Consider the following 27,108-nt stretch of genomic DNA (forward strand, 5'->3'; position numbering starts at 1 on the left):
ACATATGCAAACATTTCAGTTTTCGCTTAGTAAAATGATGAAACCCATTCTTCCTGTTGTCCCAGACTTTTGTGCTAGCCCGTCTCCTTAACATTAGCTACATAAGTTGCTCAACATACTGTGCATGTGAGCACTAACATGATTAGCAATGCATCACTTATTGCAACGTAGTAATGTTCTTCAGGACCTAAACCGTGCAGCAGGTGACACTCTGATACAGAAATTAAACCTGCCTGTCTTTTTCTCCTTTTCTATTGTACGTATTTATGTTTATGCCAGCATTATTCCATTTGTGCTCCTTTTTTTCAGCCTCCTCCCTCTGAATTAAAAATAATGTATAACACGCTGACAGATTTTACTGCCAGAACAGGCTGCAGCTGTGGCAACCACAGGAATCAGCAGGATAGACCCGGTTTCATCTGGAGCAGTGTCTCATCATCCTTGCTGCTCACGTCATAAAGTGACGATGTTGCTCTAATTACATAAAATGGTCAACTAAAGCCTGTTGATTTGTAATTTGGTGGGGCATCTTTTATATATGCTGGAAAACAACTCATTCTGCAGCCTGCATACAGGGAGCCAGCACCAAACCATGCAGCCTGCATCATTGAAGAAGGTAGATATATTGCTAGTTTGCATCACTTTCTGAAAATGTGTTGTCTGTATTTTGCAATTCTCTCAAAGGGTTCAGTTTACTAGTGTTTACCTTGTTGGCTCTCTGAACTCGTTGTCTTATTACAATATTCTTTTGCTTTTCTCACTACTCGACTGTTAGAACTTGTTCTATAAAAACATTTCTGCATCTGTTAGTTTAACACTTTTTGTTTCTATAAATGCTAAACCATTACTGTAAGTGCTCAGTACTGTAACGCTTTAAACATTCTGTGTAAAACTCACAGTTTTACCTTTTTAAACTGCAGATTGTTCCATAAGTACTTGGAGAACAATGATGTGCAAATGCATGCAAATAACTAAAAAGAGGATTTTTATTGCTTTCTTTTAATTTGAAATATATTTACATTGATTTTTTCATGTAATAATGATCGTTTTCAAAGTTATCACTGGAAAAAAAAAAAAACATAGTTAAGATGTAAATAATATTTTTAATACACTATAATACAAAAACTAACTTAAAATTATTTACTTGGAATACGAATGATTATTATTGAAGTAAATTTATTTGTAATGATCCTTTAGATTTTTGACGTTGAGCTTTTGTTGTGTTCACACAGGAGGGACTCGGGCAGTTCTGCTTTCTGATTTTTGTGGCTTACTCCATTTTCAGTGCTGCATTCACGATATATTTTGTCCCAGAGACAAAGAAGAAGACCATGACAGAGATAATGGATGATTTTTAACAAACTGAACTACAAGAACAGAAGCAGTGGTATCAAAAGAACAGACATTTCAACTAAATTGTAATTTCTTGCTTCAAATTTGCCTTTTGAACATCAAGTTTTAGGAAAATAAAATGTGTCTAATTTCTTGTTTGCAATCAAGTCTTGCTTCATCATTTATATATTTTTTATCTACATATATAAGCTACAATAGTTATATTGATTTCCATGTCTGAAATCAATAAATGTGTAAAAAAAAAAAAAAAAAGCAGTAAGTAAATGAGCCTTAAAGCAGCCAAATTCAAATATGAATTCATAGGGGAAAATGTACTTGGGGATTTTTCCAGAGAGGAGGGAAGAGAGGGAAATGTTGTCTAGCAGTAGTAGCTTGGAGACTAAAGTAAACTGGCACCCCACTCTGAAAATTAAAAGTGACACGTCGGTGAGCCAGGTGTACTTATTGCAATTATTGTAATTTACTACGATGGCTACACACTACTTGTTATTCAAACAATTAATTGAGGTAGAATTACTTTAGTTCTGACTAATATTGCGCCTCTGATGTACACAAGTCAAATTTCTCTCAGGTTTCTCCCAACAATTTTGTCACCAGGATAACCTTTTTTAGACTATGACAATGTTCCAGTGTGCAACAGCAAGTCCAGCTCTGAGTGTCTTTAAAAAAAAAAAAAAAAAAAACCACAAATAAAGTGAACAAATGAAAGCTTCCAAGTGGCATAATCAAAGTTCAGGCAAAATAACTACTTAATATTCACAGGACAAATGTTTGGAGATTTTCAGCTGCAATTTATTTGATTCTCATCTCTAAACCAAGAATTTGAGACGAGACTCAATAACAGAGTACAAAAACAAATATCTATAGAAAAGTAAGCTCATAATGAAATATGTCCAGACGTCATAACAAAACACAAAGTTCAAGTGTTTTTAAGAGCAATCCCGTCGAGTACAATGCGCTTTTTATACAAAAGTGTCAATGCAAGTCACTCTGTACAATTTTTACCCTTTAGAAAAGAAAAAGGACCATTTTATTTTTATTAATCCACTGCTGAGCACAATCAGTATTTGGAAGGCACTTTGCAACAGACAAAAAGCAGAAAGCAAAACATTTAACCCAAAACAATTAATTAATGTCATAATTCAATTTTGGGAAAGAATAAACAGGTCATATATTCCTAATAATGTCTAAAACAAAGGTTTATTATTTCTTTACAGCATATTCCAGGTGTTTTAAACAGTAAATGTAACAAAGCCTTTAAATGAGGAAATACCAGTGCAGAATGGGTAAAGAGAAAAAGAAAAAGCTTGGTCAAAGAGTCGAGCAGCTGGCAGTGTGAGCGCTACCACGGCAACGTGATAGATAGTTCAGTGTAACTAATATAAACGACTACAGCCACCAACCAGTGATCGACATTCAGCCCCCAGCTCAGCTTGCATGCCTGAACTTTACACTTCAGATGGCCATAACTTAACATCCCTCCCAACAACACAAGAAACTAAACCATAATATGTACAAAACTCACCACTTACAAACACAGATCAAACAGGTCGGTTCATATATTTATCTATTTATATATATATTTATAAAGAGAGAGAGAGAGTGTGTATAGGTGGGGGTGTGTGCGTGTATGGGAGGTATATACACTTGTTACAATCACAATATAACCATAAATAATATAGGAATGTACTAAAATACTCACAAATAATTAACAGCATACACTGAGATCCATCATCCACTCACCACATACACACACCATCAGCCCTTCACTGCTAGACTGAGTCTGATTTGCATCGCAATACACGTCTTCAACAAAAATAAACAAATATGAGAATAAATTCGATGCGTGGAGTTTAGTGGGTGCTTCACAACCGTACGGATATCACAGAGCGAAACTCTGTGCTCAAAACGTTTCATTGTACTTCAGCTTCAAATATTTACAGGAAAACGTAAGGGAGGCGAGTTATGATTAGGGCTGCGGTGGAGCAGCAATTAGATAAATCCAGAAATGCGGTAGAATCAGGTGCTTTTGAGGAAGAGCCAAATAACTTAAAACATAAATGTTTACTGGCTTTTATTCCTGCTGAGCTTTGAGTGATGAATAAACCAAACTCAGGGTTTGAAAATAAACTGACTGGATGCGATTTTAACCATTAATTTACAAAACGTTTGATGCCTTTGACATGAATCAAGCATACCCATTAAAATATGTTGCATAATTCCTCATGTCCCCATAAAAAGAGGCTTTCGATCAACTGCTTGTTTGTCTCTGCCACATAAACGCATCACTTAAGAATCAATCGTGTAACATCCAACCCAAGAAAGCAGCCGCTAATGTAAAGAGACCCATAGCAACAGGATGCAGCACAAACGGCTCTGAGCACAAGATGAAGAGGAAGAGTCCATGTGATGAAGGTGTAAAACCATTGACCAGGTGGCTCTGTCAGCTGCGACTCGTTCCCTCGGCGAAGCGTCCCAACACCTCTTCCACAACACACATATTCACGCCTCCGTTTACCATAAATTAAAAGTGAAAACACAAGAATAAAACAAGATTTTTGACAGTAAATTAAAAAAAGAAAAACACCACAAAACTCAGAGTATGAATAAGTTATTAAAATATAATCTACATCTTTTAAAATACATAAGGAAAATATACCTGATCTTGGTCCCCGTTTCATGCATCTAACTCATTCAAGAAACTAACACAAAGACCGACATTATCCAGACCTTCTATTTAAATCGGTTTGCGAATCCCCGATTTCCTCTTTTAGTCTCCTCCTCTGTTTGGACGCGTTTTAATGAAATTAAGAAATGTGATCAAAGTAGGACTTCTGGTTCAGCAGTATCAAATAGAGAGGAGATATTAAAAAGAGTCAGATCATTGTCCATTTAACAAACTCTAGCCACGTTTGTCTAAATTTAAATCAATCCATGACTTTTCTTCCATGAATTTTTTTTTTCTCCTTTTAAACAATTTAATGAGCACATAAAACATAAACAAAGAGAATCCCTTTGAAAAGTGCTTCTTAACTGTATGAGGGTGTTTTAAAAACTGATATTTCTGAAAACATAATATACAGCAGTCCTGGTACAGATGAGTGAAAACCCTTAATGTAAATTCATCTGCATCACAGCAGCTTAATCTCAATACTAAGTAAATAAAATATTTAAGTTTGTTTTTCTTTCCTCCAACTCAGTTTTAGAAATAATGAACAAAATATCTTATGATGCAATTATTAGCCTGCAGTAAAAATTACAAATATTTTATTATAACTAATGTAATATTATCATAAATTGACATTTACTTCAGACTTCTTCTTGTCCTGAGATATATAAACAATGTGACAGACTCAATTCTCTTAACAGCTCTGCAAAATGAGAAAAACGTCCAACATATGTTGATCTTCAGAAGTCTATAAATGTCTACAAAAATAGCTACTAATCTTTGCTTTTCCACACCAAAAGTCAGAGTTATGTTAAAGTTTTAACTACAACTGGAGCTAAGAAAGGTGAACGAGGACCAATTCTTATCTTGCCAAAACTCAACGTTTGTCAAACTCTGTTGGTTCCTTTAACCTGAACCGTGTGCTTAGACCAGATGACAAACATAAGCTTTAAAGCAAAAAACACTCCATAATAAAGGTATGGTGGAGGATCTGTGATACTGTGGGTCTGTCTCTCTTCTACAGGGCCTAGAAACTTTGGCATCATGAACTCTTTGAGATACCATGATGATTAACAAAACAAATCAAATGAACACAGAAATTATGCATTTGAAACATGACTGCCTGTTTCCATGGTGATCTCAGTCACCCAGACCTAAATCCTACAGAAACGTCGTGGGAAGAGCTGAAGAGAAGACAGCATAAGAGAGAACCTTGACCTCTGAACAGCCTAGAGAGATTGTGTTAAGGGGAATAGCCAAAGATCTGTCCTCTTACTGAAAGTTAAGACTTCACTTTCCCTATATACACACTGTTTACAAGTGAGTAATAATTGCCTTCTTTGTGCTAAACACTAATCTCAGATACTAAAGACAGTTTAAAATGTGAACCCTATTGAGTTGTTTGTTCTGAAATAAGAGTCATGTGGGACCAATAAAGGAAACTCATATCAATGCAAGTGTGTTTTACTCACAAATAAGACGTTGGAAATATGTTATTTATTCTGAATGGATCTCGTAGAAACCATTTCCCCACTACCTGGAGTACTTTACTGTATTTTTAGCTTCCCATTAACATTTTAATGGTAAAACAGTTCAGTTTTCAACTTGACCTGAGCTAGAATAAGTATTTCATTTTTCGTTATTTAGGAGATCAATTAGGCACCAAAAATTGGTTTAAAAAAAGTAATTGGAGAATCTATTGGGTGAAATATTAATAAGTGTGCCACTTGAAAGTCTTTTGTTTTCACTTTTTTCAGTGCTGCTGCAATAACAGATTCATTTATTTTAAGGTTAGTTTTGAATCTTTACCAGGGTGATGAGCCGATTGGGTGATGCATCTCTTTTTCTCAAATAGTGTCAGCCTGTTCGGTATTTTTCATCGTCACAATGTAACAAAAAAAAAAACTAAAGCCAATTTAAATTCCCACCTAGAAAACAAAAAAAAGTTTATATGAATCTAAATATAAGCCCTGCTGTTGCTCTGAGGTAAAGACATCTGTAATTGCTGGGATGGCCAAGGATCCATTTTAAAGCTGGCGAGAGCAGCTAAAGTGAGTAAAGTTAGCAACTACACCTAACGGTAACGTCAATAAGTCATCTCATGAGAAGAATATTTGTGCAGCTGAGAAAGCTCAGAATAAAACCATCAGAGAAAGAAATGTAACATAACCTTCAGAGACTGACATCAGTGAAAAAAAACCAACAAAAAACTCATTTCTTTACACACAAACTTTAAATGGTGAACACACCCCTTTTTATCCTCTGAAAAAGTAGAAAAGTAGGACTTCAATGGCAGTTTCTGACAAAAACTCTGGATGCAGGTTAAGCAACGAGACAAACAAAAAGAGTAGTCTTGAGGCAAAGTTTTTCCCAAACACGGGGCGTTTTCTGTGGGCAACCCGGCTTTGTCCTAAGAATGAAGAGACCAAACGGCGGCCTGTAAAAGCCTCCGAGAAACCGTTACTTCCCTCCAAAGTCGATTCCACTCTGACCTGCCTCAGCATCCACAAGAGACGAGGCGAAGGCAGACTGGACTATCTGAAAGCCGAATGACTCGAGGAGGGACATGTTTTGTTGGGGGGAGAACGGGGATGTTAGGGATGGTGCCATCTCGCTTAAGCCAGACCCCGGGACCCCGTGGGCCCGCTGAGCTTTGTGAACTCGGTGCTGGTGCTTGTTGAGGTAGGACTTGGTGCGAAACGCCTGGCCACAGATCCCACAGATAAACTTCTTCTCAGGGTCTCCGTTGGCTTTAGAAGCATCTGGAGAGCCAAGAATCCCAGGTGGGAGCCCCGTTGCAGGCGAGGGAGGGCATCTCAAGCTCCGGTCCGTCGGGTTTGGTCGGAGACTTAAGCTCGTCAACGTTGGACAATTCCCTTAGCGAAGTATCCGACTCCTCCGACTCCAGGTGGGGACACTTGCCGGCGTTTTCCTGCCCGTCTGAGGTGAAAACAGCACAGATGGCAGAGAGAAGATGAAACAGCAGAAATAGGAGACAAAGGGAGACATGGATTAGGAGACATGGGTGAAAACCAAAAAACAGATTGTCGCATATCTAACTTCAAGGAACTGATCAAACAGCCAATTTAAAGCAGCAGCTGTTACATCTAAGGGGCAAATAGAGGTTGCAGTTCAGCCCAGTTGCCTCAGAATCCAACAGGATTTATGCCGTTCCATCTAACCAGTAAGCCATGCTTGCTCCATGCACACCCAAACCTTCCTGCAGGATTGTACCATAATTTTTTCTTGTTAATATTTACATTTACTAAACCGATTAGCACAAATAACGCAGTGTTTTCACATATTTAATCCCTCTGATATGAACTATTGTCCCATGGGTGAGTTATTGTCCGAACAGCAACAATCCCTCCTCAGGTAGTTCTGCAAAGGAAGACGAGAGTAATCCCCGAAACCTGCTGCTTCAGTTAACTCAATATTCAAGGGATTTGTAGTAAAACGTTGAGCTACAAATTTTATCAACAGGTCTTTGCAAAAGCATTAATGCCCCATGAACTTTGCCATTCTTTGACACCCTACAGCAAACTTCAGTGTACGTTATCGGGATTTTATGTGACACACCAGCACAAAGTAGTACATAATTGGGAAGTGGAAGGAATACTACATGATTTTTTTTTTCTTGTTACAAAATAATAACAAAAAAAAACAATCTTGTAAACTGAGCCGACTGATTGTACTCAACCCCTTTTACTGTGACACTTCTGAATAAAATCCAAGGTGACCTACTGTGTTCTGCACACAATTCATTAGTTAGTAGACTTCATCAGGGAGTAATTTCAGCCCAGTATAAATTCAGTTCTGTGAAGGCCTCTGTATTTTTGTTAGATAACATTAGTCAAGAAATAGCACCATAAAGATTTTATGGGATTTATTGAAAGGTACCAAGAGGAACACAATTTTTGAAAGTAAATAGTAAGAAGTCCTGTTTTATAGTTTGCCACATCCATGTATGACACACAGCCAACATAGGGAAGGTTTTACATGAGACCAAAATAAACCTTTTGTCAAAATGATGTTTGGAGGATAACCAACAACCACCCTGAAAACTATGAGGCTGGACATTCTCAATGTTTTGGATTTTACATTAGTTTAACACACAAATGACGAATAATTGCCAAATCACTGCAAAACTTAATGGCATACTGAGAACATAGTACAATCATCTGAATCTGTAATGGAAATATCTAAGGCTTGCAGGACACCGGCCCCTGCTAACTGGACTTGGAAGCCCCTGTTCTAGATCAAAGCATATTCATATTCATGTAGTGGCCTAAATCCAGGTGAAAATCTGTAGTTCACAGATGCTCTCCAACCAAGCTGACTGAGATTGAGCCACTTGTAAAAGCACCCACTGCAGTGAAAAGTGGATCTACAAAGCACTGAGTAAGGGGGCCATAAAAACAAAAACATTTTGCATTTTTCTTTCACATCACGCACTATTTTGTGTCAGGTCTATCACATAAGTGTTTTTTATTGTAGCTTTAATTTTGTGATAAATTCTAAACAGCTTCAAGGAGTAGGAATATTTTCCAAGGCACTGGACAATTATCTTGGCACCTTTAAGGAAGATAATCCTTATAATTCCTCGCTTTGTGTAAATGCACATAGATGAACATAAATCTGTCTATGCTTCATTTTTTTCGTCCACTTGTGACTCTTGGTTCTCGGTGTGCTGCATCTATGCTGTGGGTTTTCTCCTGCAGAAATGTCGCCAGTGAATCCAGGACGGGCATATGGAGCACACTCCAGGACGATCATGCATCAATGTGCGTAGGTGAAGAACTGCTCATGAACCAGCCAAGCAGAAACACATACTTAACTCAGCAGCCATAGCCATGCTGGACAGCGACATACACACACAGGCGAATGTGACACACGTCTTGGTCATTTAAATCAGCGCTAGAGAAAATGTTGAATAATCTCCTACTGTATGTTCTCAATCAATTTATTGCATAATCTAAGCTCTGACTTAGCAAGAAGTAAATTGTCCCTTCAAAAAATACAAGTCTTGGGGTGGGGGGGTTATTTATGAGTGGATGCAGGGAGTGGTGTCATTATTTCTGCCGTCCAGATAAATGACCACAAGTGTTTGCAATACTTTTCCAGCTCCCATTTACAGTCGACTGCAAGATATCAGCAGTGTAAAAGCCAGCTTTTAATGTGGACATTTAAAAAAACAAAAAACTGTTCTGGACATAAAGTACAGAAAATGTTCTCACTGTTCTTGGCAAGTGAAGATGCGATGGTGAATGTTTAAAATAAAAAGCATGGAAGCAGCATCTGAGGCGTGCCCAAGTTAAAATACACGGCGAGCTTGCAGCTTGTTTCTCTGTAGCCAGTGCCAGCTAGAAACATGACAACAAGCTGTGGAGGTTGTAGGAGGCGAGCGGGCGACTGCTTGCCTTCCACTGAGCACAGGCGTCCCGTTTGGTAAGGGGTGCCGTTGTGCATCTGGAGCTGCAGCTCCCCCCTTGGATCAGGGAAGGTGTGCATTGTGGCAGAAGTGGGCAGTGATGAGCCATGGTGTGTCTTTATATGAACCTTAAGGTAGGACGCAGTGGAGAAACCTGAGGCCAAAAACACATAAAGAACAAGGCAGTTGCTCGGTACAGTCAAAGCCTTGGCTATAAGAGAGGTTCCTTCAGCAACAGCAAGCTAACTTCTTGATTTGTGGGTCTGGAATAACTCAGACTTCAACAATGGTTCAAACCAACAACTGAAAACAACAAACCTCCAGCCACCAAACCTAAATAAGTCACCAACACAGAGCTACGTAGCTCTGCTTCTGACTGCAACATACAGTGCTCAGCAAAAGCATTTACATTTCATCACAATACAACCACAAACTTGTATAATGATTTGTATTTAATGCATTTTTTTAAAGATTTTATGCAACAAACCAGCACAAAGTACTGCATTATTGTGACGTGGGAAAAAAAGAAGTGAACTGGTTGGTGAAACTGTTTATACGCAGCAAGAAGGTCTTGGGTTTGAATCCCAGCCTGCAGTCTGCATAGTCTCCCAGGGCATGTGTGTGTTCTAGATTGTGTGCCATTTTATGTTTGTCACATAAAATCTAAAAAATTTGTGGTTGTAAATGGAAATTAAATGTTGCAAAGTTCATGACATTGTAACCAACTATCTTCCAAGCAACGCATGACATTGTTAACTTAAATTCCAACCCTATGAATAAATAAAATGCACTAAGAGACAAAATAAGTCATAATAAAACCTATAATCCAACTAAGCAAATTGTCTGGGACTGACGACAACACTTTGAGCTCACAGAAGATGAGGAGAAGGAAATCCAACAACAAATGCTAAGGTGGACCCACAGTTTCCTTGATGTTCTTTTTTTTTTTTTCAAATAATCTTATACAGACAGATTTTATGAAAATGAAGAAAATTCTGTGGCATTCATGATTTTTACAGATTCAGACACAAAACAGTCCATCATGAATCAGACAAGCAGAACTTGTGCAACTTCTGCTTGAGACCTAGAAAGAATGTATCAAGTTGAATTTGCTCTGCACCACAGTGAGGAGTCATTTGACAAGAACCTTCAATGTGTATTTTTAGACATTTGATTAATTTTAGCTCTGATAACCTTGAGACAATACACAGAGTCTATTTCTGGAACAAGTGAATAAAACACCTTTGAGCGGTTCCTTTTCCATATTTAGTCCAACAAGTTGACGTAAATCTGAATTCTCGTTCAAGGTTTTCGTAACAGTTACCTTTATTGCAAATGCCACAGTAGTTGTGAGTTCCCTCGCTGTGTTTCTTTAGGTGGTCCGTCATGTATGCGGCTCGCAGGAACTTCCCGCAAACTTTGCAGGGAATTTTGTCCTCGTGGCACGCGAGGTGCGACCGGAGGCGATCTCTTGTTCGCAAAGGAGGCGTTACAAATCTGAAGCACACAGAGATGCGAACATAAACACTCACATGTCGCCGTTAAACTCGAAGGTTTTACAATAAGTACTGATGGTTACCTGGCACTTGTGGGGTCTCTCTGTCGTGTGCACTTGTTTAATGTGTCCATTCAGGTGGTCAGGTCTGTAAGCAAAGTGCAAAAAATATGAAACTTGTGTGATTTTTACTGCAAAAACAGCATCAATTGTTGCAGATTACAATGACATCTACAATAAATGTTAAACACAATTTCGCACAGGATTGTGTTTTCTCCACAGGAGCTGATGAATTTCTACACCCTAATTAAATTTATTGTAAACCACGGATCGACTTCAAATACAACAAACAGGTCTCCTTAGTTACAGCAGGTTTACAATCTAAAAAGTAATCTTTAAACATAATTTGGAGATAAAATCCATGTTCTTCTCACAACTAGCAATTCATTTATGCTGGGATCAGTCAGTTGGCTCAAAAATTATGGAGCAGATTGCCATTAAATATTAGACAGGCATCCTCTTTCCTGTGTTTGAGTCTCGTAAAAGCACACTTATTTGCATGTGGCTTTTTGACACGGAGTCAGTTGCTTTGTTGTTGTTTCCGTTTTAATTTTACTGCAATCTTTCTAGTGAGTTTTATTCTGCTTTAGTTTTCTTTTATATTTCATTTATTTCTTGGCCTGATCTTTTTTTAGTACAGTACAGCACTTTGGTTAAACAAATGTTTTTGCTTTTTTTTTTCTAAATGTGCTTCATAAATATTTGGAAAATGGATTTTAAAATAGGAGACTAGTTTACACTTCTGAATAAGATTAACTGCAGATCAAACAGGTGAAAAAAAAAGGCAGCAATTCTAAATCTTTGTCCTCCTGGACTGCTGTCCTTCACATTTCAGATGCTTCTCTGCAAATTTAAATGATTGCATTACCTCCGCAGCGCAACCAAGTGCTGCGGAGGATTAATTCACTTAAGTGAATTAATCACTAATTCACTTAAGTTAGGTGTTTGGCAGCAGGGAAACAGCTAAAACATGCAGAGCACTGGGTTCTAAGGACAACTGAGAAAAAAAATGAAAGAAGGCATCTTGGAGACAGAGACCTAAATGATTTTAAAACAGTTTTTTATACAGAGCTTGTGAAGGCATCCCTCAGTTAATGAAGAAATCCCTACTGCAGCTGGATTGGACTCTGCTTGATGTCACAAACAAGGGATGCAGGATTTTAGATCATATATTTTCTTTTGTTTAACAGCATTTTAATGAAACCTCAGTTTTAATGCAGCGCTGCTCCTCCCCCACATGTTGTTGTGCACTGCTGGCAAACTGGCTGAAAGAATACTGCCATTCCATTCCCTTATTTATAACACACATTCAGAAATATCACCTAACACAAAATGTGGGCTTCATGATACTATTTTTTTACTTACAATTGTGTCAAGCTATTCTATGTGGGGGCTTGTCAGTGACTGGAGTTGGATTATTTTTAAAATTAATTTACAACACTTTACACGGCCCTGGTTCTTGGTTATATAAACATTCAATTCTCTAGGAACCAGCAGCAGCTGTTCTCACCGTGGGGTCCAAACTCACCTGGAGAAACCCTTCCCACAGCTTTGGCACACATACGGTTTGCCAACCGAGCCATCGTGGGACCGAACATGGTACGACATCCGGTCCTTGCGCTTGAACCGCAGCCCGCACACGGGACACGCGTACGGCTTCTCCCCGGAGTGGGACAGCTTGTGTCGGTTCAGGTGATACACGTCCCGGAAAACTTTCCCGCAAATGTCACAACCCACATGCCGCCTGGTCCGCTCCCGCTTGCGGTTGTTGTCCAGCGCCAGTCCTCCGGGTAGCTGCACCCCGTTTTCCAGCAGCCCGGACTGCGATAGTAAAGACAGACCCCCCGGAGCTGACAGGCCGTCTCCGAGGCTGTGGACGCCCCCGGTGGAGGCTCCGTGTTGCGCTTCGTGGTTCTTTAACCGAGACGCTTCTGTGAAAGCTTTCCCGCAGGCCCCGCAGGGGAACAGCTGTCCGTTGTCCTTCTGGTTCATGTGATTAAAGTGGACAGCCTCTTTCTTCGGTCTCCCTCTTCCTCGTTTGGATCCAGGAGAGCCAGCGTCGTGATGAAACATGCTCCCCGTGATTTCCGCCGACGGGGACATGGAAAGTCCTTCGACAGGCTCCAGCATCGGCACCGACGACTCGCAGCCGTCCTCCAGCAGCACTGCTGGCGTGTCTCCGCTCTGGTCCAAATGCATCTGCATGCTGTTCACAAAGCCTTGGCCGTTTAACAATATACCCGTTCCGTTTACCAGCTCCGGCGGAGCCACGGGGAAACCCAGCTCCGTGGCCCCCGCGGCCTGGAAGAGGCTGGCCTCTCCTCCCCGGGTGGTTGGGACGAGGATTTGGACGTTGGACTGCTTGATGACCTCCTGACATATCTCGATGACGGACCGCATCAGCAGAAACTTGGCAGCCGTCATCAACTCCTGGGAAGCACTCCAGCCGAACCACGATCCTGGAGGTGTAAGCGAAGTCCAGGATGTCTTTGAAAACTTTCGGGCTGATCGTGTGCATCTCCAGCTCCTTGGCGTCGCCCTCGCCCTCTGTCTGACGGCCGAACACCGACTCGAAGTACTCGCTGCAGGCGGCCAGCACCGCTTTGTGAGCGGGGAAGCTCTCCTCGCCGACGCGCAGGATCACGTCGCAGAACCTGCCTCCATCTTTCCTCTGAACGTTGAGGTTGTGTAGCATCTCCGCGCTGTGCTTGCTCACCTGGTAGGTGTACGAAGAGGTCCAAGACGGCTCCGCTACCTTCTCCATACCGAATTCATCAAACAACAACGGTCGTTGGCGTCGACCGACGGAGAACTGACAGATTACGCTTTTACGGTCTCGATCCACCGAGGCCAGCTAGCTAGAAAAGCCCGAACCAGCCGCCCCTCCCGTCGCTTTAGCATCTACCGTTAAACGTTAGCAGCAGCAGGGGAAAAATGGCAGCCCCCCAGCTTCCTGTGAACTTTGGCCCTGCTTTCTTAAAGGGTGGGGGTGGCTCTTGTTTGGTTTATAAATGCTCGTGTAGTTTTATACTAGATAAAAATGTTTTCGTGTTTGCTGCGTTCAAGGTTGGTTGCTTCGAGGCGTTGCACCGCGGGGGATTTTTATGTTTTTTCAGGTTAAACATTAACACGCAGGTCTCTGTTCTTCCTGTGTGTTTTTTAAAGCACTTCCCCCAACCAAACTGACCCCCCTCCTTCTGTCTCTACAGACGCCTTCAAAATGAACACGGTACCCAATTAAGGCACATAGGAAAGATGGTGAAAATAAACATGCTCACATTTGCACTTAAATAGCAACATATGTATGTTATAGAGTTTACATTTTAAGTGTATATTATGCAAGTGGTTCCTGAAGGTTTGATATTAGTGTGGGACTTGGGATGATCTTAAAATTTAATTCGAAAATACTTTAATGCCAATGGGAAATTAAAGACAACTCGTTTTTTAAATAAATGAACATGCATTGTTGATTGTGGGCAGGACGGATCTCCTGCAGCGGACCTTACGTCTCTGAAGACACTTTGTAAGCATGTTCATAACTGTTAAAAGAAAAAAAATGAATAAAATGTGATTGAACTACTGTAATGCAGTCTATGCAAAAAAAAAAAAAATTACCTAAGTGTTGAGTAATTTCCAATGTTTTCTCAAGTTCATCATGAATAGACCACAACGCCTCAAAAATGGCTTTAGTGGCCCTTTGAGGCTGATATCATTGGTGCTGTGTCTATTCTTGAATTGATTTCAATCTGACCACAAGGTTTATTTTTGGAAAAGGTTCTGTTCAAGTTTTACCATTTCCTTTAATGGGCACTGCAGTAATCATAGGCATGGCTAGTGAACCTACAAAGTGTTAAGTGGCTTAAACGGGGCAGGGGTGAATTATTTTTCCATCATGGGTCAGGTTGGGTTTCAATAGCTTTTTATCCCCAAATAAAACAATTTGAAAACATCTCCTTGTATTTATTGTGATAATCTGATATAAATGTGTGATCTGAAAATATTAAACATAAGCATATGTGGTTAAATATAACCCGATACTGCTTTCCAGCTCTGTATAAATCAAATTTCCATTGCTGATACACACTTGTATGAAGTTCCCTTTATTCCCCCCAACCCTCAACTGTATTACCAGTAATTCTAGTTCTCAAGTTTCAGTAACAAGATTTAAATCAGATTGCTGACAAGTGTTGACAAGTTTTAGATAACTGTTTAAAGCCCCATTTTCAAAAATGGTATTAAAATATTCCTGGCTGGAAAGGAGCTGGTAGTGGATACCATTTAATGGCCCAAGCACACAATAAGCCAGTTTCAGAAGCAGAATTATTTCCAAGGTTTGAAAGGAAGGGCTTCTCTGCATCATGCAGCGTCACAGCAAAGTACCATCTGTAATCCTCAGCTCAAGCTGAATAAACCAGTCAACTTCACTGTAGACAAATGCATGTTTGAACAGGATTTGAGCAAGTGCAATTCAAGCCCTTTGATTTGAAGTAAAGACTCGAGGGATTATCTGAAAATGTACAAACAGGTGCTTTAAGAACAAACCAGTATTAAAAAAAACATTTACAAGTTATTTTTACTCAAGTTTTTATTTATTAATTCTATTTGTGCTTCTTATAACTTCAAGCACATAAACTGAATCCCAAACACCCTCAAATGACAGTGTGAGCAGTGTTGAATTCTTGTGACACTGGACTGGAGAATACAGTGGAAAAAATTAAAGGGAAACGGGGAGTGAGGGGGGCAAGTCCAAATAAAGAAAACAAAAACAGAAAGGCACAGCCAGCTTGTTGCATCCTCCATCAGTGTCTTGATATACTTAATCTTTTCAGGGAAATAGCCACTAATGACACCTCAAAATATGATTGAGTATGCACCAAGTAACTCACTTCTCCCCCAACAGTGGCCCTTTCTCATTATCGCAGGGGGAGGAGGTTAAGGTGGACACTAGAAAGGAATGCTACCAGATTCGTTTCCCAATTCAAGTTCAACAACAGGTCTATTTCACACCTCCCAAGATCAGGAAGGAAAAAAAGAACCAAAAAAAAAAAAAAAACTACAGCTATATACACAGAATAAGATTCTCTCATGGTCTGTACAATTGAGCTTTTACATTATTTACTAATAGAAAAAAAAAAAAAAAAGAGCTGGCAAAATAAACCTCCACTCATCTGTCCAAACAAAACATTGTTACAATGTCCCACTATGCGCCATCTTTCAAATTAAAGTTCACATTGTCATGGTAAGCAGGAGGTGGCGATGAGCAGAGGGAAAACTCACTTTCCAGCTAATAATGCATTTTCATTATGGGTGGAACTCCAATTCATCCACACTGATTACTTTAGCCGGCATGGAGGGCAGTGGCTGCTCTAGCACGTCCGATCCAAACCACTTAGCCAGGCCCAGAGGAGGGCTGGCCCCATGTCGCTGGGAGCCGTTTGTCCGGTGGAGGCCTTGGTTCTGAGACAGAGCGCCTGGTATACCGGGATGCACTGCAACAAGGAGAAAAGGATTTAATGCTTTAGAGCTTCGTGTTTTGCAGTCTTTCAGAAAACTGTAGCTCCAAAAACCAGAAATAGGGAATCTTGGACATGTTTTACCACATACGACTTCTTAACTTACTTGGTCTCTGCCCCTGAAGCTGCTGCTGCATGACCGCTAACTGCATGGGAGTATTTGCTCTGGGAGGTAGCAGTCCTGTTGCACTCAGTGGGTACAGCGGCTGTCCCAGCAGGGCCGGAGGTAAGCCTTGAAGTTGTGCAAGGTCAACATGTGGTGGAAACATACCTTGTGAGTACAAGCAAAAGCAGTTCATAAACATCAAGTCCAAAAGTGATTAAACAGAAATAAGACCAGTGTTGGGCCGGAAGAAACCACTAACCTGCTTGCATCAGGGCAGGTCCGAGCTGCTGGGGCGAGATCCCCTGTGCTAGCATTCTCTGAACCACGTTTGGGTGGAGCTGAGGAGGGGGGCGCACCATGGGCACATGGGACAGCAGTGGTACCGGGTAGATGGGACGAGGGAAGGATGAAGACGGACCTGGAGGTGCCATTGGAGTCATGTGGTGTCCGGTGGAACCAGGTCTCAGACGCTCCTGGTCTTTACTTTGCATGGTTTGATGACTGATCTTTGCTCCTACAGACTGTGAGATATTTCCAGTCCACTGACCCCAGTAGGTGGTTTGGAGAGCTACTGCCTGAAAGCACAGAAAAGCCCTCAGCATCAGCATCACTGTTAGTAGGACAAAGCGTAGGCAAGCAGCTGCTCTGTACCATCTTGTGAGTTTGTGGTCGCTTCCTCTTTAGTCTCTGGACGACTCGACTGCTCGTCCTTGCTTTTCTCTTTCGTTGCGTACATTTTACGGATCACAGATGTGGGTGTAAACGATGGGGATAACTGCAATTAAAATGCATAGAATAAAGCAAAATTACGAGCACATACTTTTCATTGATTTAGAGGCAATTAAAAGAAAGAAAAAACGTTTTTACAGAAACATTTATGCTCACCATGCTAGTGACTGCATTTCCTGGGGAGGTTCTTCCAGCAGGCTGAGGTCCAGGGGAGCGATTTACCCGTTGAGGCCTATTGATCATGCAGTCATAAATTGTATTTACAAATTAGGCAAATTCATTTTAATTTTGAACTACAATGCTCTCAGTCAATCCAAATCCTTAATGAACTTGAAACCTTTATATTTGACCAAGGGAGATTTATATTCAGAGAGGCATATTGGTTTTCTTTTTAATAAGCTCTAGCTTAACAAGGGTCAACAATAAGGTGGGGGGCAGACGAAAAAGGTTATTCTTCCACTTTTAAGACTTTCTTCATCTGATCTCCACCTTATTGTTGGACACCCAAGACAGGTTACGGTTCTGAAATGTGACAGGACCAGAGGAGAATGGGCTCATTGTAGTTTTGGGTTTATTCTTCCTTAATCTTTGTGGATTTGTCTTTTGCCCTCAACACATTTGAAATGCTGTTCACCATTTGCAACAAATATAGTTCTGGGATCACACCATAATGTCTTGGTGAGCTGCATTTCTCTGAAAAACCTTTCCTTTTTCTACATTTCAGAATCAGTTAAAGACTTTTAATAAGTGCATTTGCTACAGAGCAAAATATTTTAAAGGATTACCATCACATCAAGTTAAAAAAACCCCTCAGTAAAATCACCTATTCAAGCTAAATTAAAATACTTGCCTGTTTCTAAAGGATCTGTCCTGCAGGTGTTTGTTGTAGCCTGACTGAAATGAAGGGTGGCCATGGAGAGCAAGGTCCTGCTGGAGAGTTAGGACTTCCAGATCAGCTTGATTTACAGGTAGTGAGAGCGCCCTCATCTGGGGAAACAAGTTATATAACCCAATCTTTAAAAAAAAACCCAAAGCTATCACACAACATGGAGACTTTCACAAAGTGACTTTGTAGTGAGGACCAGTGTTGTATAAAGTACTGAAATCTCAGAGTCAAGTAAAAGTACAAGTACCTCTCCAAAATACGACTTTGGTAAAAGTCGAAGTCACTGACTGAAATGTTACTTGAGTAAAAGTCTTAAAGTATCTGAAACTTCTTGTACTTAAGTATGGAAATTACTGTAAAAATGGATGTACTCAAGTAATGTAATGAAAAGTACAAGTAAAAAGTAAAACAAGGCAAGTTTGAATGACATGTCTGATATTTTGGTAAACTTGTCAAATAAACATAAAATAATGTACCCAACCAAGTGCAGGCAGAATGAAACCTGCTAATAAATTGTTCCAGTTTTAAAGAGTAGCACATGTTAATGGTTTGTGGTTTTGAACTTGCATGCCTTTCCTATATTCGTTACATTTAGTCTAAATTGCTATCGCTATGGCTTCTGTCCCCCATTGAACTAGGGTGACCAGACGTCCTCTTTTTCCCGGACATGTCCTACTTTTCAGACCTAAAAAGATGTCCGGGGGGAATTTAAGAATTGTCCGGGATTTTGGTCAATTGCCTCAAAACACATTACATAGCTTACAGTGCATTATAGGGCACGGCGCTGCGTGTCACGTAATCCCTGAGCCGCGTCAGTGCGGGCAGCACTGTTCTCTGTACGACCCTCCATCCCACCCGGTGTAACGATTTCTGATTTCCCCAACAATGGGAGAAGCGAAACAGGTGTATCCTATTGGAGGTGATGAACAAGCCCAGGCAAGCAGGCTACGACTTTGTTCGGTAGCCTGCTTGCTACTTGCTAATCAGTAGGTGGGGTCAAAACACTTTGTTTCTCTCTCTCGCTTTTTTGTAACGAGTAACTAAACCACACATTGAAAATGTATCGGAGTAAAAGTACGCAATTAAGTTCGGAAAAATAGTGAAGTAAAAGTGAAAGTCATCAAACATTTTCATACTCCAGGAAAGTATGAAGTACTCCACAATATACTTAAGTAAAGTAGTGAAGTATTTTTACTTCGTTACTATACAACACTGGTGAGGACATTTACATGGCAAAGGTTAAAGTGACTCTGATTTTATAAAACAGATCAATACAAGCAAGTCAACTTTAATAAAAAGCCACAACCCCCCCACCCCCCCCAAAAAAACAAATTCAAGTCCAAAATTAAAACCAAGATGATTGAAATACTACAATCAATGAAAGCCTTTTAAAGTTCTTAGAGAAACCTGTTCCAACACCTCCTAGTATAAAGTGTTACGTATAAATACATGTCTATGAATCCCAAACTCCTGCCACCAGAACAACCAACCTGCTGCTGAGAAGGACTGATGGACCTGTGGATGTCAAACTGTTCTGGTAGCAGAGACTGAGGACCAGCTGGAAATCCTTCAGAAAGTATTAAAAACAAAATTGTGTCCAGTTTAGTCAAAGAAAACCTTTAATAAAACCACAACAAGTAAGCCTGAATAATTATTTAGAACAGCAACCTTAGAAAGTACAAGTAATGTCCATCTGTCTTTTTAGACTTACCTGCAGCAGGTAGCATTCTGTTATTGAAATAGTCAGGTGAGGGGGCCCGCTGTGGAAATAGAGGGGGTGAGGGGCCCTTGTGTAGTAAACCTTGCAGAGGGCCAGAAGTCACAGAGGGCTCAGAGTTTCCCAACAGACCGCCTAAAGGAGTCGGGGAGCTGCTACGAACACCAAGGAGCGCCTACAGAGAGATCCGAGTAATGTTACACTTTAGTTCAACAGACACATTGGTCAGTGGGCTAACACCCACTGACCAATGTGCTCTAGAGCAAGACATGCATGATCAACCTTACAGGGAGGACTGCACACAAACCTGAAATATGTTTTTCTGTTGCCGAGGAGGTACACGATCAGGGAGAGGCGCCACACTTGGATCTGAAGGTTGCTGCAACATACAAAGGATTTAAAGTTGCGTTGCCACATTTGCCCCTCATTACGCAAAACAAATCACCACATCCATAGATCACACCTCAGTGGGCCTGTTTGAATATGGGAGGTCTAAGCAGCTACCATCAGATAAATGTGTAATATTTGAACATTTGAGATGAATTCTCACTTAAACTTCCCAAACAGAAGAACAGGCCCACAGAAATGAGTGAACACACGTGAAGTCGAGTCAACAGTCCCTTATGCAAGCTGCCAAAGCTTTTAAATTATTTATTCAAAGAGTCATTTTTCCCATGGCCTTTTACATTACTCTTATTCGTTTTAAACTTAATCTCATGTTCAAAGCAACTTGCACAAAGAACTGCAGTGATGAAAATTACACAGAAGGTAACCTCCAGAATGGTTCAAATTTATGCCCACCATCTTTGAAAGCTTTCAACAAAGTTCTCTGATTTTAGCTTGAAAGCAATTCTGAAGCTTCACTGGGTCAAGCTACATTTACTGCAAAACTAGTGTTAGACATGCAGTACGGAGCTGGTAGAAAACACAAGAGATGTACTTACATTGTTTGTGTTGGGTTTGGGGTGAGTTGGCAGAGTTCCACTTGCCTTCATGCTGCTGACCAGTTTATTAAAAGCAGACATGTCCGTGTCACGGGATCGCGGCCGGCTAACAGAGCCGCCGGTTAAAGCTTCCTCCAGATGCTCGGCCATGAAGGGCGTGCCGTTCCCCTTCTGTGGAGGAGACACCTTCTGCACGTGAGGCTCCGAGCCGAGCTTCATTCCCTTCATCTCCCCTTCAACTTCCTCCAGAGAGAGCACTACCCCTGAGTTAGCTGAGGACAGACAGGGAGGAAAACAAAAACAAACCTGGTTTAAAAATTTGAAAAATAAAATAGACAGTTTCAACTATTGGTAACTATGAGGAAGTTCAAAGTAGTCTTGACTGAGTCTACATTTCCAAATTTAACTGTGTGCTAGAAGGTATGGGCCAGTATAAAACCCTTTTAGTTAGTTGTGAAAGCTGGAGGCTTCTTTTGGCTGTTTGGAGCAGAATAATTGCACCACCCACCTCCTCAGGGTTAAAGTTATGATGCTGAGAAAAATACAAATGCTTTAAAATATGTTCAGCCACAGAAAGGAAAAGAAACCCAGCAACAGTTAAGAGAAGAGAACTAGAAGTTTCACCAACTTATTACCCATCCTGGGTCAACCAGACATGGTGCTTTTGAAGTTTTGGAAAGAAAAAAAAAAAAACTGCAAATTTTCTCTAAATTTTAGAATTTCTCCATTTTCAATTGGTAAATTGTTTTCTTATGTACACAGTACCTGCACTAAAATGCAAGTACTGCAGAATAAAAATAAAAATTAACACTTTATTGAATTTGCTATAACAAAAACTAATTAGAATCAGACCTTGTAAACTGGATTTAATCACCAAGACTAGCATCGCGATTAAAAAACTAGTACTGCAAAAAAATAAAATGAAGATTCTAGTTTTTATATTTACAGGTGAAATCATCATTTAAAAGAAAACAAGATTCAGTCACATGAGGTCACTATTTGGAAACCGGTTTTACTTTCAACAGTTCCATGTTTAGAAAGCACCGCCATGACACCTTGAACCGGGTGTAGTCGTCATGCCAGGACACTATATGGCGCTGTGATTTTAGCATGTCATTGAAACGTGCATGTGCATTTCCTAGCTCCCATCACAGAAAACAGTGACTAGTCTCAGATAAACCAAGTACTCATCTAACACAAATATTCCTCATCAGACATTCTGTTAGACTGAACAGGATAAGTACACACAGTACAACTTTATCCACCATTGTTTTTGCTGCCATCTGCCTGTGCAGAGAAAAAACCCTGTAGCTGTGTGTACATGTGTAATTTTACACCTCTGCAAAGGGTGATTACAGAAAATTTCACCAACACCTTGTTTCAAAGCACCAGACGGTGTCAGAGACGCCGATCGCTCCGATTGTTGTGAGCGGTTGGATCACAACAAAAACGTTACGGCTTCACTGAAAACCAGCTCTGCGTAATCAGTGCCACCGTTTCTGCTCCAATATGCGGTCATGTGGGAGAGGTCAGAAAGTATTAAATACAGCTTAATCTAACTCTGGCACATGGAAAACATTTCAACAATTGAAAGCATACAATTTTGCAATTTGTATTTCTTTCAAACAGCGAGACTGAAGAATGCTCGGAGAGCCGTTACTCACTGCTTTCTCGTAGCCGTTCTTTGTTGACCGACAGCGTAGACAGTAGGGGCTTCAGGTCTATTTTGGCATTGTGCAGCAGCTCCAAGATGTCCACTTTTCCCTTGCCCTCTGATGACTGAATGGGTGTGAAGTATGACGCAGAGCCTTGGCTCGTAGATGAGCAGCGTGGATCAAGTCCTTTAAAGAGATGCAGTCCAGAACAAATTAGCTTCCTTTAGATGCAGACTGGTTCCAACATTTACTCTGATGGGTAAATTCAGTAAAACTATAGATCCACAATGAGAAACAACTGGTATCCAACATTTTTACTTTTGCAAATAAGGAGACATGGATGTAAACAGCACAAACAAAATGTATTCAGCTTCCATTTGCTTTACCAATAATCTGGATGCAGCTGTCAGAATGGTCAAGTTTTATTTGTCAGCAGCTCATTACATTTACTCCACTAGGGGATTTGTTAATTAAAGATCATAACCACACAGTTAAAATAAACCAGACTGGGGTGATCGAATCACTTGCCTGCAAGTTTTTCCAGCTCCTCATGAGGGGTGGACCTCAAACTGCTGGACCGGCTGCCTGATGGGCTCAGGGTGTTAAAAAACTGACTGAAGCGGCTCGCTGACACGGGGCCTTCTCCCAAAACGTCCTCTATCATCTGAAGACAGAAATAGGAAGCCTTTCATGCAGAGAAAAGATGACACTAAAGAGTGCAAAACAAAATGTGAAACTTACGTTTAGTATGTTTTCCATCAAGCTAGCAGCAAAAGTGCCAGGATACGGGGCAGGCACTGTCACTGAATGAACTGCTTAGCAGTTGATTTTATCGCTACAGAGCAGCTTTAATTTAAAACATGTTCTAAACAGAGGTATGATGGGCATAAATTTGGAATGGTGACACCTTTAAAGCCTCATTAACTGCATGCAACAGCCCAAAAATCACCATTTAGTGAGTCACCATAGATAAGCTCAAGGTCAGTGAGATCAAGCCAGTGCAGCAGATGTAATCTTGGGCTGACACATTTGATGCTTTAAAAACAATAAAAAAAATTCTTTGACTGGAATATCGACATATGATGCAATTGAAGCAAAACTGCCACAAGTGTCAAACGACAGATTCTGGCTTGAAAAACCTCGACTTAAAAATACTGCAGAACAGGAAACCAGATCCATTAAGATGACTGCAGAAACACCCCTCATGTGACATCATTACCTTGATAACAAGAGCAGTGGCCCCCAGTACTTACAGACGCCAGTGCCGGCATGGTTTTCTCCAAGTTGAAAAATTCGTTGAAGTCAAAGTCTCCAGCTGACGGGTCTGGAAGATCTGGATGGGGAACTTCTTGATCAGCCTGCAAAGTCGCATTTTGCTCCTCGGCTAGTTCACCATTGCATTCCACTGCTGCACGCAAAAACATTTGACAAGACAGTCAGACCCATGTTACCATGCCATAGTTTCCCCATGTGGTGTTAAAATTCAAGAAGGAAGGGCTTGACGTGCCTTCCTTCACAGAGTCCGTTCGCTTCCTTGATCGCTTTGTTTTGCGTCTGTCCTCCTCCAGAATTTTGTCATCAAATCCGATTAGTTCAATGGTCTCCGACTGGCTGGTGGGACCGGCTGAGAACCACTCCGGCTCCTCCTCTGCGTACGAGTCGTTTCTTCTTCTTTCACTGAACACACGCTTGTCACCATATTCCCTCTGCAAGACATAACGCATGCAGAATCACAAGGTTCTCACAAGTTAGTCAAGCAAATAACCAGGCAAAAAAAACAAAAAAAACAAAAACGGAATACTTCTGAGTAAATAGACAATTATGAACTGTGCACCTTAATCATACCTGTGGGTAAAAATGCAAGTCAGATAGATTGAAATGAAGGAAGAAGAACCACAAACCCTGAATCTTTTATCTTTGAAGTCTCTTTCCCGCTCCCTCTCCTTCTCTGGACGAGCTTCTCTCTCAAAGACTCGAGCAGGGATGATGCGCCCACTGCCGATTCTGCGAGCGCTTCCGAGGCGGAGTGTCTCGTTTTCCTTATTTTCCAGCGGGCTTATTGGGCGCCGGGTGTTTGATGCGGGTATCGCGTTGCCTTGACAACCACCGCCAAAGCTTCGTCGCTGTGGGCTCAGTACAACGTCCAGGTCGTCCTCCTTTAACCGCTCACGGGGATCTAAATTAAGTTTAAAAAAAAAAAAAAAAAAAGAGAGAGAGAGAGCATACTCCAAGTTAATATAGATTTTAATACAAATACAATATTCACATTGAAGTACAAGTGGTTAACAACCTTAAACCTTAACCTTTTTAAAGGCTAAACAGATTTTCATCATTGCAATCCAAATTGACTAAACTGTGATTCTTTTGTACAAAAATATGAAATATTATTAAATAAACTAGCTTTAAAAATCTGTGCATGTTTAAAACCAAAGAAAGATGATAAGACCCAAGACTTTAGAAACTCCAATGATACACCAATTAGTCAAATAAGGCATTTATGTACCTGGGATTCTGCGTTTCAAATGAACTCTGTCATCCATGTAGTCCTTCTTAAAGCCTTCGATTGGGGAGTTTCTCTCTGAGGTCGGGTACAGGGAGGCATGCCATTTCTCTGGGTCCCAGACACCATCACTGGATCAACAAACAATTAGAACGTAAAAAGGTGACGGACTGAAAGCCAACGTTAGCAAAAATATTGGAAAACCCATTTTAATGACGTCTGCACGTAAATGTAGATAGCTTAGGTTTAATGCAAATTCAGCACAAACAAAAAACAACAAAAAAACCCATGGCAATAAAGTATCAGACATGTTAAGTTTGATCAAAATTTAATTCAAAGTCAAACCAGAAATGCATGATTACACAGAACTTTCAAATTACTGTTAAACATTTTAGATCAATAAAAATGTTACTTTGTGAAACAAAAAAATACAAAAACAAAAAAAAAAAGAGTAAAATTAGTGACTTTCAGTTTGCAGGTCAATTTTAAAAGATCTGTCAAGTGGACTAAATTAGGATAGACCATGACTTGTGAATTCATATAAGAGTTGTTCTCAAATGATGTCTGAATTATTCAGGAGAAAGCTCAAACAGCATTAAGATGCACATCTCAGAAATAATGTGTATATATATATTTTTATTTTAGACTTTGGATGAAGTCTGCATGTAGAAGAACAACTAAAAGGAAATTTAAAAAAATATATATCTGGCTTCTGAAGAAAAACAGGAATGCAGGTGTTTCATAGAAGAGCCTCTGGGCTTGATTTGAAAAAAGCCATCACATGTACACTTTCGACTTGATAACACTTCACCGTAATCATTTAAAAATAATCTTTAAAAAACCCTCAACAAATTGTATATATTGCACAGTTACAGCCATTTCTTAAATCCAAATGTTATTTTTAAGCCATCTCCATTTATATCATTGAATTAATATTTTCAAAAAAGTAGTCAAGACACTGCAGTGCAACTAATGTTTTATAATTGAAGTAGCAATTTTGTTTCCCTTGTGAAGCCATAATTTAAAAACAAAAATAGCCTGAAGAACAAGCCTATTTAAACCATGGTATGTGTCTGTACAGCTTTGTTTCCTGGCCTTGAGAAACATTTATGAGTGAAGGACAGTCATCCATGAGACGGTGAATAATAAAGAAGTTTGAAAGTAAAAGTTTGGATCATTGCTGATGAACCAAAATCAAAAGTATTCCACAAGGCTACAAACTAAGTAGTCCAGATAAAAGCTATGTTGAATGTAATTGCAGTCCTTGCAAGAATCAGTGCTGAAGTCTTAAAATGAAATTACTGAAATTAAGGTTTGCAGGTAAACAACAAAAACAAAAAACAACCACCAAAAAATAATAATTTGTCTGGATTTCTGTATCCATGAATCTGGATTTCCAGATTCTGTCTGGATTGTGTAAGTGCACAATTAAATGTTCATACTTGTCGTATTTTTCAGAGAGACATTCAGGCCGCTCGTTGGAAATCGGTAGTTCTTTTATATCCAGAAGTTCTTCCTGAAAAAGAAGAACAGTTCAGTTGTTTTAAAGTAGATCTTTGCATGATACAGTCTTTGGACTGGCAGCGGACCCGTGCGTCACCTTGGTATATCTAAACGGAGTGGTGGCTCCTGGCTTTAGCTTGGGCTGGTCCACAGCTGTGTCATCATTCTTCTGCTGCGCACTGGCATCTTTATCCATGATGGAAGGCAGACAGAGTCACACTGCTCTAAGTCCAAGAAGGTTCTGCTGGAAGACAGTTACCAACATCAACAAAGTCCTGCTACAATTGTCCCTCCTAAATGAACATTGATTCTGAGTATACTGTGTGCAAAAATAATAAAGTAGTTAGTTTTTGGCCATACCTAAACAAAGATTGCTCCACAATCACACTACATGCAAGTCTCAAAACCCATACAGTTTGGCAAACTGTTAAAGTTAAAACATTAAAAACTATAAAAGATTCAGAATGACATGGCTGGCTTTGAAAAGAGATTCCAGTTGTTTAAGGACTCCTTCAGTGCTCTCCACTACTATTTTTAAAGCTAAAAAT

At 40.2% G+C, this 27,108-nt stretch overlaps 2 protein-coding genes across 2 annotated transcripts; both read right to left on the reverse strand.

Moving 5' to 3' along the window:
* Nucleotides 1-2,123: 2,123 nt before the first annotated feature.
* Nucleotides 2,124-13,919, reverse strand: patz1 (POZ/BTB and AT hook containing zinc finger 1). Its single transcript, XM_032548931.1, is given in 8 exon segments — nt 2,124-6,802; nt 6,804-6,961; nt 9,442-9,606; nt 10,777-10,927; nt 10,929-10,949; nt 11,032-11,095; nt 12,536-13,437; nt 13,439-13,919. Coding segments are annotated over 8 exon segments (2,115 nt in total). The 5' UTR covers nt 13,772-13,919; the 3' UTR covers nt 2,124-6,481.
* A 1,655-nt stretch (nt 13,920-15,574) lies between these two features.
* eif4enif1 (eukaryotic translation initiation factor 4E nuclear import factor 1) lies at nt 15,575-26,756 on the reverse strand. Its single transcript, XM_032548930.1, is given in 19 exon segments — nt 15,575-16,496; nt 16,627-16,791; nt 16,886-17,162; nt 17,164-17,201; nt 17,278-17,401; nt 17,512-17,587; nt 18,206-18,342; nt 19,732-19,808; nt 19,953-20,133; nt 20,266-20,337; nt 20,903-21,174; nt 22,567-22,743; nt 23,086-23,221; nt 23,811-23,965; nt 24,065-24,263; nt 24,459-24,733; nt 25,061-25,188; nt 26,500-26,573; nt 26,658-26,756. Coding segments are annotated over 19 exon segments (2,850 nt in total). The 3' UTR covers nt 15,575-16,308.
* Between the last annotated feature and the right edge of the window lie 352 nt (nt 26,757-27,108).

The sequence above is a fragment of the Xiphophorus hellerii genome, chromosome 20 (assembly GCF_003331165.1).
Source record: "Xiphophorus hellerii strain 12219 chromosome 20, Xiphophorus_hellerii-4.1, whole genome shotgun sequence".
NCBI classification, from domain to species: domain Eukaryota; kingdom Metazoa; phylum Chordata; class Actinopteri; order Cyprinodontiformes; family Poeciliidae; genus Xiphophorus; species Xiphophorus hellerii.